Genomic DNA, 17,572 nt, shown 5'->3' with positions numbered 1-17,572 from the left:
ATAACATAGATTAAAAATTCATGAGCTAATCACAATCTCCAGAATGTCTTATAAATACTTGGTGTGTGAGTTTATGTTTGTGTGTAAAATTTTTTCCTACTATGTAAAGAAAGTAGTGCAATTTTAAACTGAAAATTAGTTTTAACTGCCTAGACAGAACAAATTCCTGATCATATAGGCCATTATGATGTGCGATGTCCTTCTGTAAATGTGTTGCTTTATTGGTTGATAAATAAAGCTGCTTTGGCCTATGGCAGGGCAGAACAAAACCAGGTGGGAAATCTGAACAGAGATATATAGTGTAGGTAGAGTCAAGCAGATATGGTGTAGCTGCCAAAGGATATACTGAAACCTTTATCGGTAATCCACAGCCTCGTGGCAATATACAGATTAACAGAAATGGGTTAATTTAAGATGTAAGAGTTAACCAGGAATATGCCTAAAATATTGGCCAAGCAGTGTTGTAATTAATATAGTTTCTGAGTGATTATTCAGGTTTGAGTGGCTGGGAAACGATCAAGCAATCTCCTCTTACAAATGGTGCTCCAAAAAGGGGCAACTACATTCACTTAAAATCTGAGAGACCTTGGGAAGGAATTCTAGACACAAAAGAACAGAGTTAAGCACAGCTTCTTGGTAGCCTCATTTTTTTTTTCAGATAGACTCTGTTTGCTGGAGGTGAACAGAGGCATAGCTTCTTTAAGAGAAGTCTTCCTGAGTCAGTGTGAGCAGCAAAAAATTGATCTGGCTTTCTGCTTTGTGCTTGCAGAATGAACTTTTGGGAGGCCCTGCACTTAAATGGGGTTTGTGAGCAGCATGTTACAAATTGCTTAATGGAGGGACATAGGCCCACTGTGTCCATGGAGCTGGGACAGTGTGCATGGCTTACAGAGGCAGTAAACATGCCTCTGCCATGTTGAACTGGGCAGAACAAGCACATTGGTTCTAGCCATGCCCACTTAGCATTAAAAAAAAGCACCCCTGGTCAGAAAATTATTATAGATACACAATAAAGACAGATTCAGATGAAAAACCTCTGAATGGGTCACAGTGTTGGATAAATGTACATAGGCTTGGGAGAGAGAAGAAAAAAGTATAGACAGTTTAAAAAACACAAAGATATATATATATATGTATATATACATATATATATATATATCAGATGGATAGGTATTCTTCAATCCTTTTAAAGACCTACAGAATATGACATTTAAAATGTTTTAAGATCTTAGACTTTTCTCAACAGTGAGACATGTCTGCTTCTGACAGCACCAATTACTTTAGTGAGGTTGTTGGGAATTGAAGAAACTCATTACGGAACTTGGCTTTAATGTGACAAAGCTAACCATTTGGACAAGAAACTGGTTTTGTCCAGACTGCTTTATTATGGTATGTGGTATGATCTGGACATGCAAGACCCACAGAAAAATGACTGCTAAACTTTCCAAAAGATGGCATAATCCTTCAGGGTTCCTGCCTCATAGAAGAAACTGCCAGACATTCTGCAGAACACAGAAGAAAGCAACTGATGAACTTTGCCATTACAAGGCAGAACAGATCTTCAAATCCTGTTTCATGGAAAAGTCTGATGGGTACTATGGGCCTGAAGATGGATGCCCCCAATGTTACAGAATAACTTTGGATGACTGTGCAGGCAGCGAGATGTCTCTATCAATTCTAGAGTTTTGGAAGTTGCTTACAATTCACTTCCTGTTTACTTAGGTAATGCTATATCCTTCTGGAGTCTTTGAAGAGTTGAAGACAGATAGTTATAGTTTTTCTCAGTTATGATAAAAGATAGATTAGATATAAAGCTTTAGACTCACAAAGATAGAATAGGATAGATGATTTGACAAATGTAAATGGACTAAATATTGTATTATAATTTTTACTTGATAACTGATTTTATATATAATTTTACTATGTTAAAGTTAAAACCTTGCTCTTAGTTAGACAAAAAGGGGAAATGATGTAGAATGCCCTTCTGTATATGTGTTATTTTATTGGTTGATGAATAAATGGCAGGGCAGAATAAAGCCAGTTGGGAAATCTGAAGAGATATAGAAAGAGAGTAAGCAGAGTCAGGGAGTCGCCATGTAGCTGCTGAATGAAAAAGATACATTGGAACCTTAACCAGTAAGCCACAGCCTCATGGTGATACTGATTAATAGAAATGGGTTACTTTAAGATGTAAGAGTTAGGCATGAACATGCCTAAGATCAGTATCTTAGCAGCGTTGTAATTAATATAGCTTCTGTGTGGTTATTCAAGTCTGAGCAGCCAGGAAACCAATGAGTAGTCTCTACACCATTACTGAAACAAAAATTAGGACAAAGTGACCACATTATTAAGAGATCATTATAGTAAAAAAAAATGATTATTAGGTCTATCCACACACACCTCTAGACATTAGGAAAGCAATTTTTTTTGTAAAGTGCAGGGGGAAACCCAATTCTGTTGGTTTCTGATGAATATGTAATACTTCCTGACAATTTTGAGTCTTATATTAAACCACTCTTCTGGTGCCAGAGTAATCTACCCATTTAAAACTTATGAATCTATTAGTCTCTTTTCACATTTCTTCAGTGTCTCTTCATTGTCCACAAACTAAATGCTATCAAGATGTTCATGATGAATGAGTCCCAGCCTCAATGCCCGAACAGCCCCTCAATCTCTTGCTTTATTCATTAGTTAATAATATTTTATTCAAAAATTGGGATATCTTAATACTGATAATGGAGAAACCAAGAGTTATGAGTTGAGCTGGACAGATGAACAATGCACAGCTGTGTTGCTGTAGTTTTGATATGGAGTATCCCCATGATAGATCATGTGTTCAAGGCTTGAGCCTCAAAGCAATGCTCAGAGGCAGAGCTTTGGAGAAAGGATTGGAAATGGGGCCTCTGACATAATCAATGGGTACAGTCACTGTTAGAGTCAAAATCTGATAGTGTTTTGAGGAGGTAGTAGAAACTAGAAGGTAGAGCCTCATCAATAGAAGTATGCCCCAGGAAGCTAGTCCTGGAAGGGTGGATATTGTCCCTGTCACCAACCTCTGACTCTCCTACTTCTACTGCCTGCCAGCCACGATGTGAGCACAGTGCTTCTCTGACACAACCTTCCACAGTGATGTACTGCTTCATGGCAGACTCAAACATGGGGCCAATTTCCCTAGACCTAAACCATGATCCACGATAAACCCTTCTTTCCCATTGGTTCAGTTATTTTGACATAGTAATGAAATGTGGACACATGTATAATACAATGAATGTTATAACAAACCTCTTCTGACTATGATATGAGGGTACAGAGGAAGAGGAAGTGAACGTTGTCAGGTGGCACATAGAAGGCATATAGCTTGTCTGTTTTTCTCTCAAAGTCATTTTCTGGCCACATGTGCTTTGCTCTACACCTCAGAGAGCAATGTTTTCTAGTCTCCTGCATTCCATGAAAGGTACCATTCATAACTCCTTAGGGAAGGAACCACACTATCCTGAACATCTTGGTTTCAGATGCTATTTTCAACACACCTGCTTCAACTCCTCCCTGGCCCCAACTTTTGCTTGACAGCTGCCTTGGGGTATATGTTTATGCATTCTGTTAATAGGACTTCACTTTATGGATGTAGGAGCTCTGGTACCATCTTATCCTCTCCATAACCTTGGTCACTTCTCCCTGATAGATTCCGTGGCTCTCCATCCTTATGTAATCCTGCCCAGAAGTAGTTTGTGAAAGTGCCAAGACTGCTTTCCTTTCTTCAGTGAATCCTGTCTGGTTCTGAAGCTAACAGTAAAGGTTTACACTGGGTTCAGACTTCTAATCTAAAAGGAAATTGGAAGAATTTGGCTATGCTAAAATTTATTCATTGATTTATTCTTGTTATATGTGAGTTGTTTTTCCCTAGAGGAAATGTGAAGAGCATACCCCAGATGAGGACAAATACGTTTCCTGCTCCAAAAGTTATTATAGTGTATGAAGGATGTTTGCCCAAAAGATATCAACTGGGGCATCAAGGCCACCAATGCTTACATTTCCTTTAAAACAGTGTTCATTAAAGGTGGTGGTGCATGCTTTTAATCCCAGCACTGGGGTGGGGAGGAGGCATGCAGAATCAGGTGTATCTCTGTGAGTTTCAGGACAGCCATAGTTATACAGAAAAACCCTGTATTAAAAAACCAAAAAACCAACCAACCAAACAAACAAAAAAGCAAGCAAAAATGTTCATTGTTTTCTGGGTCTGTATTAGTAAATGACTATGTAATAATTTCCCACAAAACATATTTTGGAAAACCTTGGAAATATCATAAGGTCTCGTCCCTAGCTGAAGAGCTACAGGTCATCAATGAATGACTGTTGAGAGAGGGAGAATGAGTCATCTCCAGGGATGAGAGCCATGATGGGTTATCCAGTCACAAGTGGTCAGCTCTGAACGCCAGAACATAGGAGTATAGGTTGTATTTGTGTAATGACAATGAAGAAAAGGTCATTAATTTGATGATGATGAGGAGACATGGGAGTACTTGAAAGGGAAAGAGGAAATGATGTAAATAAATTATTCATGTATGAGATTATCTAATAACGGTAAAATAAATGTAAACTAATTAGATGGAGACCACTTTTTTTTAAAAAAAAAAGAGCCTAAACAGCATTAAATAGGCATGAAGCATAGACTCCATACCAGCTGATGTGCTATAGCCTCCCAATCAGTGAATAGGGAAGACACGTTCTCTCTTTGTGAGCTACTCTGTCTGGTAAGAATGTCTCTTCATAGATTGCTTTTGTTTACAAAACCCTTGAATTTTTTTTAGACAGTACTATTGAGTTTTACTTTAAGAATCAATGAATATTTCAAAGAGATGAAGGGTGGAATAATCAATTCCTTATTTTGTGGGTAGGAACATATCAAATTAATCATATTTTTTATCAAGGAAAATCTTATTTTTCAGCTTTCAAGCTATCAAATTTAACATCCTTCAGAAATGTATTAGTCCTTTTTTATATTTTTGTTTTATCTATATCTCCACACTATTAGCAAAGCTAAGAGGTGATGAATGGGCTACCATTCTCTACAGAATGTAAGACTTCAACTTGCTCATTAAAATTTGTATTGAGTATCTACTGCTGTGAACGGCTCCCTGGGATGAAGTCTGATAGAATATGAACTCTTTGAGATCAGTTTCAAGATCTAAGAAAATTTAGTTTCCAAACTCTAATTTCTCTTCTTTTCTTGTCTCTCTTATTTGCTGTCAATACCAGGAAGGTCTATGGTTCTCTGTCACATAGGATTTCTGAATCTGTAAAATGAAAATACTGGTATTTACTATACGGGCTTGTTTTGGAATTTGAAATAAATCTCAAGTTTTTGGTGAATATTAGATCATGCTGTCATTATTCCAATCACATCTCTAATGTCTCTTTAATTAGTACCACCACTAGCCCGCATGTGAGTATTTATGTTTAAATTAATTAAAATGAAACAAAGTTAGCAATTAGCAGGACTGGCCACAGTTCAGTTCTCAAGAGGAACTCGAGGCTCATGGCCACCACATTGTACATTGTAGTAGGTATAAAATGTTTTCATTGTGGCAGAAAGTTCTATTGGACAACACAGTCTCTAGGGACCTTGAATAAAGGAAATAAACAAAGAATGAAAGAGGGAAGGGATTAGAAGGACAGAGGTCCTCCAAATATTGGTTATTGGAAGAAAATGTTAAAATAGGTCAGACTTGTTTCTGATGGGTTTGCTAACAGTGCCATCTAGGAAAATGGTTGTTCCTCCTTAACCCTTTTAGAAGTGTTATAATCCGAGGTTTACAAAGCATGTTCGGAGCCTGGTCTCTGATCCTTGATCCAGGATCTGTTATTTACTGACTGTGCCACTTTGGACAAGCTTTTTTTTAAAAAATATTTTGTTCAATATTCATATGTGTATATAATGCTTGGGTCTAACCCACCACTCATTTGCCCCAGTTGCCATCCGTCCTCCATATCCCTCTACTACTGCTTCTGCTCTGTACTTCATTTGTTCTCTCTTTCTCTTTTAAAACCGAATACCGACTGGATATATATCCAGTGCTGCCTATATGCTCATGGGTGTGGGACTGTCTGCCGGAGGAGCATGTATTGTAGCCTCTTTGCAACAGTCTTCAGCTTCCACCCAAACTCCAGAAGCACCTGGGCTCCAAATGCCACAGGTCTTACAGCCTGGCTCGTCAGTCATTAGAGCATGAGACTCTTAATCTCAGGGTCATGGGTTCAGGCCCCATGTTGGGAGCCAGTTGTTGCACGAGTTCTAAATGGAGCCAGATACCAGGGTAAATACTGAAAGATCAGTGCGACAAAGGAGCAAGCCACAGCCAACTTTTACTTTGCTAACTCCTCAACTGAAAAAAAGGGCTGAGCCCTTGTTTCCTCCTACCTTATAGTTCTCTTTCCACTCAGTCACATCACTTCCTGTCTGTTTGTAGAGACCTCAAGACCTCTATGGTTAATTAGGGCTAGTTTCACACTCTGATCTCCAGGTAAGCTGTATTTGTTACAGCACCAATAAATTATTACCACAAGCCTGGAGAGCCTATCCAGGCCCACATTCCTAAAGACATCTGACTCTTCCTCCCCAGAAGACATCAGCTGTCAATAGCTCCTCAGATAGGGGTGGGATTTATTGAGTCCCTCCCCCATGCATTCTGGGATCTTGACTGGGCTGATCTTAACATGCGTCTTGTGTACAAAGTCTCACCTTCTGTGACTTCGTATGTGCAAATACACTATTATGTTCAGCATATATCCTTTCCCCGCAAATTTCCACTTCCTCTGGCTCTTCCAGTCTTTCTGCCCCTCTTCCATGGTGATCCCTGGGCCTTGGGGAGAGGGAGTATGATGTGGAACAAGCTATTTACCTTCTCTGTACACATCCTCATTGTAAAACATAGCCCAGATATGGTTTATGTCCTCTGAAAACCACCATCAAACATGGAGAACACTCAGAAGAACCATGCCACAGGCTCTCTAGCAAGCACACATGACCTGAATAGTAGCCACAGAGCACTGACAAGTTGGCCTTTTCTTGGGCCGCTTTTGGAAGATTTCCCAAGTTTCCGTTTGAAAAATAATGCAACATTTTAAATGTGTATTTCAAAAGTAGAAATAATATAAACTTGGCAAGTGGGAGTTGTGTATGAAGTGCCCATGTGTGACATTTGATGGAAACATTCCCTTCCTTGCCTCCTGTTTCCTTATTAAAACCACCACAAAGCACAAGTCAGCATGAATATGAAGGCTGCTTGTCCTTCAGCATAATCTAACCTTGTGGGCGAACAAAAAAACACACATCGCCCTGGAAGAAAATGCACAGATTTTGTGGAGCAGATAATGCATTTTCCTTCCTTACACTCTGATCCCCATTTTGTGAGCTTTCCGTGCAACTCGGTTTACTGTACATTTTCAATTACCTAAGCAACGGAAGAGAGAAATAGCAAGAATAATTTAATGAGACAGGTAACCCAAACAGTAGATGGGTGCCAGAATCATTAATATTCATTCATTTTAAAATGTTAGTGGATTCAGTCCCCATTTGTCAAGTCTTTCATACAAAGCATTACACTGGCACTATTTATGCCCCCGAATAATTCTTATGGTGGATTTATACCAACAGTTGCTTAGTTTGGGCTTATATTTAAATTGGTTTATTTTCACTAATATATACAGACCGACATTAGAAGATGAAATGGCTCAGGGAATCAGGAAAGAATCAGGATGAGATTAGAATCCTTTGTCAACAATCAGTATGTAATTTCATCTGTAAATGACTAAAAGCGTTAAGGTCCTTATTAATTTGTATATTTAGTATTCAAGGAGGTGGTTGTCCCAGCCTCAGAGAAGCTAAAGTGTTACCTCACATCTTTGTATCGGCTGCAGAGATGTCAGATGTTTCCAACAGACCTGAGGGGTGAGCGCAGGGATGTCACATTAACCCAATGTGAGCACGCAGGAAGCATCTGTTACTGAAATCACAGCACAATGACTTCAAAAATTATCCCTTTCTTCCTTTGAGTCTCTTCTGGAATAGGGGGTGGCATGGTCCTCCCACTCCACAGAGGGAAGCCAAATGACAAACGCCAGCTCCCCTTGCTCTGACTTCAACAACTTGGCCCCTGGAACAAGCAGCACACTAGCTAAGGTTTTATCTGCTGGTGCCCAGGGGAGATTTTGGAAATGAAAAGGCAGACTGATGCAGTGAACCGTGACACATACTCTGGTCTCAGCAGGCAGCCTTTCATAACCCGGGCTGCTGTAGACTATTGGTTGCTCTTCACAAACTGACTGCAAAGCCCTATTGCTGAAGGCAACACCTACACAACTCATCATTGAACAAGGAAAAGTCGAGCTGGTGTCTACAAATATCCTTCTCTCTACATGATGGCGTTTTTGTTTTGTTTTGTTTTGCTTTTTGGTACAGGAAGGTACCCTGCATGCCAGCAAAGGAAAAACATAAATACCATCCCAGCTACAAACTCTTTGATCTACAATGATCTGCAAGAGATGCCAGTGCTTTGGTGGCAGAAAGCTTGTGGGAGTAAACAAATAATATCTGATTTTACTTAAGGCCCATTTCACAAGATGGAATCTTGTGAAATCTGTACCTGAAACTGGCTGGGTGACCAAGAACCTGAGACTGGGTTGGGAACCTAGGACCTAGGATAAAGCCTAATACTACTGTTCCACTAAGAGTGTAGCAATAAGGTGACTCCTAATGCTGTTCTGCTCCACTCATAGACCAAGGCTCAGTTCAGTGATCATCAGAGAAGCTGCCTCCTACAGCAGATGGGAACAAGGCAGAGCCACACAGTCAGACAATACGCATAGAGACAGACTTTTGAACACTCAGCCCTAAACAGTATGGCTCCATCAAATCCCTCCCCTGAGGGCTCAGGGAACCCCGTAGAAGAGGAGATGGGAAGAGAATAAGAGCCAGAGGGAATGGAGGCCACCAAGGAAGGAAGGCCCTCTGAATCAACCAGACCTATGCACATATGAACCCAGAGATTGAGTCAGCGTATACAGAGTCTTCACCCGATGGGGTCTTAGAGCCGAAAGGAGAAGAGAACACATACCCCCATTCCTAATCCAGAAGCTATTTCCAATTGATCACCTCTTACAAATGAGAATTTAATTTTCTCCTAGAGAGCCTCAGTGGATAAACAAACTACTCTTAAGGGTAGGCTGAATGCCCAGCAATAGATGGCCAATGGAAAGTCAACAACACCTTTGGGGGTCCCTTGTCTCATAATTTGTATCAGGGATTTTTAATTTAATTTAACTTAATTTAATTTCTCTTCTTCCCCAACCTGTCCTTTGTGTATATAATATGGCTTCGAGTTTAGTGTTTGTAGGGGATTCCTGAGTATGTGAGTGTGTGGTCTCTATGTCTATATCTGTTTCTTGTGCCATTTTCTGGGCTCTTTTCCTTCTCTTTGTTTGTCCCATTTCAGTGTGTTAGTTTTTGTTTCATCTTATTTTGCTTAATTTTTATGTTTTAAAAGTCTGTTTGTGAGAGAGAAAGAGGTTGGACCCAGATGAGAGGGAAGGTAGGGAGGAACTGGGAAGGGTGAAAGGAGGGGAAAACATAATCAAGATATATTATGTGAAAAAACATGATTGTCAACAAAAAGGATAAAAATAAAATCTAAGAATGAGATTTCGGGTGTCACAGTGTTTGGAGACTTAGGGTGGGCAAGTCCTCAGTTAACCGGATTGAATTTAGGACACACCTACTATGCTATTTTTGCTTGTTTGTTTGTTTTCTCTACTTGACACAGACTAGAACTATTTGGGAAGCAGGAAGCTTAACACAAAAGATGTCTCCATCAGATTGGCCTGTAGGCAAGCATGTGGGGGCATTTTCTTGATTAATAATTCATATGGGAGGGCTCAACCCACTAAAGGCAGTGCCACTCCTGGGCTGGCGGTCCTGTATTATATAAGAAAGCAGGCTGAAGAAGCCACGAGGAGCAAGCCAGTAAGATTTTGGTGTCACAACAACAGAAAGCTAAGACATCCACTCCAGTTGCCATTTGTATTGATGGGCACACATGAGCACTTAGTATCTTATGTGTGGCATAAGAAACCGCATAATGAAGAGTTTGAGGTGGTTAGCATTCATTGACTTAGCCTTTACATAGCCAAGGCTTGGGTAGAGACTTCATTTGCAATTTAGTGTAATAATTACAAAGTTAAAGATGAGGGCATGAATACTTTAAGGGAGTATTTACATTCAGCTGGGAGCTAAACAAAAGCCTTGTAATTAGGATGCCTGGAACATTGTTCTATGTCACTGGTTAAGTCCACAGGACAGAATGGATACAGAGCCAGCGTCCACACAGCATGGGCAGAAGACAAAGGGAATGAGCACATCTGTCTCTCATGCTAGCTAATCAAACGTGCTTTTTTCTTCCTCTCAAAAATAACCAGTATATCAGGAAACACCCACATTTCTCTCCACGGTTGGTCTGGAAGGATAAATTGAAACAAGTCATCTTTTTTTTTTTTTTTTTTTAACTCTACTGTGAACTAAATGTTTATGCCAGGAAAAGGCAGAAGAGCTCAGAAGAGAATCTAGTTGTCCACATTAGTCATGCCTACACAAAATTCCTGGCTGAGGACAGTACAGTCGCGTTCTGACAAAAAAAAAATTAAAATTAAAAGGGATAGAAATTTCTCCAATGAGAGCTGAAAGATGCAGACAGCTGTTGCCTTTTCTCCAGCCGTTATCTCTTTCAACCAGACCCAAAGACCATCCAGCTCCAGGCTTAATTAATCACTTGCTGGTTTGGATAATGGAAGAAATGTGGGCTTTTTTTTTAAGGAGGAGCAAAGTTCCCAGATGGGAGTGGGAATGTAAGTAAGTAGAGAGAAAGTGCCTACTTCTAAAGAGATCAAAACGTGGCTTCTTCATTATCCCAGGGCGACAGACTTTTGCTGCACGGAGCATTGCTTCTCCATCTCGCTTGCGTACACCTGTCGGCCTGACAGTTACATCCTAATTGTTCTTTAAAGTTTCCATCCAATTAGAACAGAAGTTTCAGTATGGCTTGTTACCGCCAAAACTCAGCCTGAAACTTAATTCCCAAAAGGATGGCGTTGAGAGGGGCTTGGTCCTTGGTGCTGTAGCATTTGCTTTAGGAGGGAGTCATGCTTTTCTCTTGGGGGTGACTTCCATCCTCACAGGCCTGGGTACTGTCAGAGTGGTTTATTGTGATGGGAGCCTGGCACCTGCCTTCTCTTTCACAGATGCTCCGCCTCTAGGCCTCCTACTCTTCTGCTCTCTTTGTGAACAGAACCTCCGTGAGGACCCAGGCAGTCGATGTTAACACCGTGCCTTTGGATTTCCCTATTACCAGGGTATGGTCCTAAATAAAACCCTTTCTTTTACAAATTATGTACCTCATATGTTTTGTTACAAGCATGGGAAATAAACTAAGACTGACTGTTTCTGAGGTCCCCCTTTACTAAACCTTTCTGGCTCAGGGAGAATTTGTATGTTGTCCAAATTATGTCTTAACAAGACATCTCTGGGACAAAGTGACTTGTACCTGAAGGAGAAACCCAAGACATCATTTAGACCAAGTCCCAAGGTTGCAAGCAGAAGGATGACAGCCACTCTGAGGGAAGAGAGGCCGCAAGTCAGCTTTGGCATGAAGCACCTAGATTTGAAGCCAATGTAAAAGCAGTAACAAGGAAAGAAGAGGGACCATGGACATGGAGTTGCACAGGGAAATGGGAACTTTTTTCTCTTTACAGAGGATCTGTTGAGGATGCTGGCTTTAATGAGCTGTCCTGGGATCTACCAGTGGTATCACTGGCACTGTGTTGAGGAGTGAGGTTTGGGAGTTTCTTTTCTGTGAACCACTCTTAATAAGGCACAGCAAACATTCTGCTGAGAAGGAAAAAGTGCACCCTCTTTCCCAAGCTTGTCACCATCTGGAACATAAATATTGAATAAGGTGTGATTTGTGCTCAATAGTCTCAGGCCACAGAAACACAGATTGGAAGGAAGAAATTTGGTGGATATAAACAAAGATTAGAATGATCCCAAAGGACAGATGAACACTTTAAGAATGAAGGGCAGAGGGCAAGACTTTTTCTGGGCACTATGAAAGAGCCAAACAGCGGAAAAGATAGTTAATTAAGTACTTGAGGTAGGATACAGGGACGGATGGAAGGAAAGCATGTGGAATGAAGATTGTTTAGGACGCTGTTGGCAAACAGATAAATATATGTCTTGCTTGTGTTCACAAAAAAAAAAAACTATATAAATGGTATCTCTCTAGGTCAGGAAGGAGAGACCTTCACAATTAGAGATTTTGTTTTACTAATCAGGCCTATCTGGCTAAATGAGGGACAAACTGAGTATCCGTGATGAAGCTACTGACGTGTTGTGCTTCGTATATAAGGTTTCTCACAAAGACTTGTGATAGAGGTTTAGTTGCCAGCGTAGAGGCTTTTGGGAAGTGACTGAATGGTGAGTGCTAGACATTATCAATGGACTCACACATCACTGGGTTCATAATCTGATGGACAAGTTGGAGTAACAGAAACTTAAGGAGTGGATCTAGCTGAAGGTAATGAATGGATTTGGGGCACATGCCCTTTAGATGATGCGTCGTCTCTGATCTCTTCCTAGGGGCCCCCTCTTTCCTTGCTTCCTGGCTCAAATATTGTAAGCAGCCTCTTCACTCACATGTTTCCACCACCACAACACCCTACTTTGTCTCAGCCCCAGAGCTATGGCGTCAGCAGACTATGGACTAAAGCCTTTGAGGGTGCGTACCTAAACAAATCTCTCCTACTTCGAGTAGATTTTCTCAGGTGCTTTGCTCTCAGGATAAAAGTGTAACAAGCAGAAGGACAAACTGATGGTGTCGGCACTGTAATTTAGAGCTCGAAGTAAGAGCAGCTAGAGAATAGCAATGGTGGATAGCATCACCAACAGCTGAGAAATGCTAGCAACGGTACACACATGGCGGAGTGCTCTAGAACACTGAGGGAAGGCAGAAGGTTCCTGTCGGAACAGGATCGGGTTAATGAGAGAAACAGATAGAGGCAGGACAGCGCTGCAGACACGTTCCAGATGCTCAAATCCCTCCTTTCAGATCTGCTTTCAGGTCACATTTGCATTTTGTTGTTTTTCATACCTACGTCCAACCTGGCACTCAGCCTGCTTCTTCTGTTATCCTAGTGTCTGCTTGTTTTCCGTTTAATCACAGAGTTACAGTCCTGCCAAGGATCTGGTTCTCCCCAATCTGACCCACAGAAAACCTTAATGTCTACTTGTGGCTTTCAAGCCTCTGCAGCATCCACATCTGCAGTATTTCCCACCTTCCTTGAAATCTCTCTGGTATCTTGTCTGATAATGTCTAAACAGAGAGCTTTCCCAATGAGAACTCCCTTCCTCCCTCCCTCTTTTCTTCTCTGCTGCCTGTTGATCTACATGTGGGACTCTAGGCTCCTTCTCCAGCACCATGTCTGCCTGTGTACCATCATGCTTCCTGCCATGAAGATAATGGACTAAAATTCTGAACCTGTAAGCTACTCCTAATTAAATGTTTTCCTTTATAATAGTTGCCGTGGTCATGGTGCCTCTTCACAGGAATAGAAACCGTAACTATGTCATCAGTATAGACAGAATGCAGAAAGATACTTTATTAGTAAGTCTGTCTGATGGTAAACAGGACCAAAAGTATTCTGAATTGATTGCTTATTCTCTTAAACCACATGTACATGCTCAAACCAAACAAATACAAACCTCTGAAAAGTGAAAGGATTTTTCTTATGGGCAAGATAAATTAAAATAATTTCATGTCTCTTTGTCATCTGATGTATGAATTTATCATGTGAACAATAAAAATAAAATCTCTTCAAGACCATGGCAGAAATGAGAACTCTTTATAATTGAGCTGTGCCTTCTGCTGATCCAAACCTTCTGATATACCGGTGATTTCTGCTTCTTTGCTCATAGCTGTCTTGGGGAGTGAGATGAGAACCTCCAAAGAGACTCACATCAGCATCTGTACAGGATGGCTGGGCATATCCAAAGTGAAGACAGACAGGAAGCAAACAAGAAGCTAGTCTACCTTACTCACAGAACCATGACTTGATAAACAGCACAGAGGAGACACAGTCGCTGCTGGCCATTGGACAGATGCCTAACTGACTGAGCTCATGTCAAAGTTACCACAGCAATGCAGCTTTTTTCCCTTTAAATGTCGAGCCTGGTTCCACCTTGTCTGGCCTCTGCTAGTGCCAGGAAGGCTAAATACTCCTCCTGAGTCCAGAGTACCCTCTCTGTGGATGTCTGTTGCATGCAGGAGTCCCTCTGTGGCTCCATCCTCTCTCCTCAGCTTCCATCAGTTCATTTTATATCAGTTTATTAAAGCCCCCACTGCAGGCTTTATGCCTTTGCTTTTCCCCTAATGTGTGTTATATATCTTAGATTGTGAAAATTGGTCTTTTTTTTCTTTCTCCCTCCCCCAAAGTTTCCATACAATGTGTCTTCATAACATTACTCAGAAATATATGGAAGATATTAAAGAATACAAAATCTGCATTAATTCCTATATACTTTATTTAGTAAAGTCAATATTATTTTTAATGTCATTTTTTTCTGATTTTAAAGAGCAGCTTTAGACACCGGCTAGGTTTAAAGTTGTACCCGAAATGGACATTTATTTGAATAGTCTATGTGGTATCCATCTTTCATTCCTATGTCCGAAAAATCTTACAGAAGATTAAGATAGGAAAAATTTCCCTTTCTGGATCCTCATCTGCTACACGTCAGGCACCTGAGCACATCTGGATCATCAGATGTTCTCCCTAGGATACCAAACTCAAATCCCACTGTGACAATGGGCACAACGGCTGGGTCCTCCCCAGGACATCAGAATCACAGCCTGAGATTAGAATGTGCAGAAAGAAATGGGAGATGCTGCTGTAGTAATAACTGTGATACCCTGCCTTAAGTTGCAGATGCCATGGTTACAGCATCTCGTATCAGTACTTGCTCCGATATCAGTTCTAGTATTGGTGGTGTGAAGACTGGGAACAATGACAGTAGTAGCACCCTGGCGGGACACTGTAAAGAGGATCTGGGCTCAATTTATAACGGTCTGGGCTTACATAGTTTTTATCTTTCCATACCTGGTTCCACGGTCTTCACAGTAATTCTGTGAAAATAGTGTGGTCCAAGGCATTTTTGTGAACATCAAAGGACATTAGTCGAAATAACCACGTGATAAGGTTATGTTGAAACATCTTTTTAAAGAGCCCTAAGAGAGTGCATAGAAATGTAGATTTCTGATATGGAAAATTAGACAGTGAAATTTCTTCTGTTGTAAAGGACTATGAGGAGTTAACTCTCAGATCTGAGTAAAGCAGGAGACCGGCAATGAATTATGGGCGTGGGCGTTGCTGTCAAAATGGGAAGTAAGCAGGTGGAAGGGTGGTGTGATGACGGCTTTTGTTCAGTTCAGAATCTGGGTCTACAGGGAAGAGGAGCAGATACGAGCATGGCATCTTTTCCTCAAAGAATCCTTGGGTCTTGACCTTTATATTTTCCTTGGATCCACTGGTCCCTCTTTAGGTTTTCTCTCCTGTTATTGACTTGCTGGGGCTCTTGCCTGCCCCACTGGGCCGGAAGTCATTAGCACTCAGAAAGGAGGCGGGCCCTCTCTGAGGATGCAGGAGATGATCAGGAGAGGTTGAGATTATAGCCACCTTTAGAAACACCTTTCTTGATTTGCCTTTCATGCTGTTTGCATCTTGTTTTCCTCTGAAAAACACGTACTGATGATGTTTTGCTGTAATCAGGCAACTAAAAATAACTCCTAAATGGGCTTCATATTTTTCCTCCAAGTGCGGGTTCTTTTTGTACTCTGGCCATGGAGTGGAAATCTTTCTAGTTGTTTGGATTTCTGATACAGCATCCAGGGGCTTTATGTATCTGTTTCCTGCACCCACCCTGCTAATCCTAATTTTAAAGCTATTTTGAAAAATCTTTAAAGAAAATCATTGGGGGCAGGGGGCTGGAAAGAGACGCTTCATTGGTTAAGAGCTCCTGCTGCTCTTGCAGAGACCTTCAGGTTCTCTTCCCAGCACCCTCCAGGTGACTCACAACCATCTGCTCCAGTTCCAGATGAGCCCTCTGCTGGCCTCTGTTAGAACTGCATATGCGTGCTCCACAAGCAAACACAGTCACACCACTCATAGCACATACAAGGAAATAGTCTTTAAACACCGCTCACAGTGAAGTCTGCGTACTATGACACCGAACGCATTGGCGTCGATCTCATCATGAGGACACGTTTTAGCCCCAACCGGGTGATTGGACTCTCAAGTGACCTACAGCAAGTGGGAGGGGCCTCAGCTCGCATCCAGGATGCTCTGAGTATTGTGCTGCAGTATGTTGAGGATGTGCTGTCTGGAAAAGTGTCTGCTGACAACACTGTGGGCCGCTTCTTGATGAGCCTGGTTAATCAAATACCAAAGATTGTTCCTGATGACTTTGAGACCATGCTCAACAGCAACATCAATGACCTGCTGATGGTAACCTACCTGGCCAACCTCACCCAGTCACAGATTGCCCTCAACGAGAAACTTGTAAACCTGTGAAGGAGCCCCAAGAGGCTCTTGTGCTGGTCTTGGTTTCCACCACAGGACTAGGCTGAAGTGGAGGCAAAGGGTGTCTGTGTGTCTTGAGTCACAATGACTCAGTCAGCTGCTTGGGACTCCTAATAAACATAGCCTACCTTTTGTAAATGAAAAAAAAATAAAATAAAATACAATTTTTCATGCAAATGGGCAGGCATCCTCCCACCAAACATTTTATTTCTCAGCCTTATACCAATGTTCTGATCATGTATTGTTTGCTGACCTCTTATCTCCTTTTCTCCTTAAAATGTTCTAAACTTGTCATGTTTGACACCAAATTTGCTTTTCTTTCCCTAGTGGCCTTAAGAATAAACAAAGACTCACCTTAGATAGCTTTCTCTCATGCATCTAACATTGATTTCCATTTGACTTCTAGCCATCACTCAGGATTGCCCTCTGTCTTAGAAAAGACCCTTTCTACAACACTCTTGCCTTCCTGTTGCTGCTTCCTCCCTTTTAGTTTTAGGCTTGTCTGTCTGTCTGTCCCCATTTGCTAAAGCTCTTTACTGAAGCCAGGGTGCTTTTGCTGATTTTTATCTTCTTATCACAGACATGATCATATGACTCTCTTATCAATAGTGCCCAGATTCTCCTGAGTTTTCAAGTTAAAGAGCCCATCCATTAGGCCACTAAATAAGCCTTTATTTTCTAGACTCGTCCCATTTTTCTGCTCACCATTTTTCAAGTACGCTTCTAGGAATATTGTGGAAAAGTTAGAAAGGGCAGCTCTCCCGCAGGCCTTAACTTGTGATGTGCATTATGGAGCTGTAAGAAGTAGATTATAAATGTGCATTAGGGAGTTACGAGAGGGGAAATTCTCTGCAGTGCTTCCAATAATGATGTGCTCAAAATTCTTTTTCTCTGAGGA

The 17,572-nt window shown here is 41.2% G+C and overlaps 1 protein-coding gene across 1 annotated transcript; it reads left to right on the top strand.

Moving 5' to 3' along the window:
- Positions 1-16,293: 16,293 nt before the first annotated feature.
- LOC119825987 (eukaryotic translation initiation factor 3 subunit F-like) lies at positions 16,294-16,729 on the top strand (the record flags this gene model as incomplete). Its single annotated transcript, XM_038347043.2, has 1 exon — positions 16,294-16,729. A coding segment is annotated over one exon (372 nt), but the record flags the coding sequence as incomplete, so codon positions are not given.
- Positions 16,730-17,572: the final 843 nt, after the last annotated feature.

The sequence above is a fragment of the Arvicola amphibius genome, chromosome 11 (genome assembly GCF_903992535.2).
Source record: "Arvicola amphibius chromosome 11, mArvAmp1.2, whole genome shotgun sequence".
Classification (NCBI taxonomy): Eukaryota; Metazoa; Chordata; class Mammalia; order Rodentia; family Cricetidae; genus Arvicola; species Arvicola amphibius.
The sequence above is the reverse complement of the archived record's forward strand: the minus strand, read 5'-3'. Positions and strand labels throughout refer to the sequence as shown.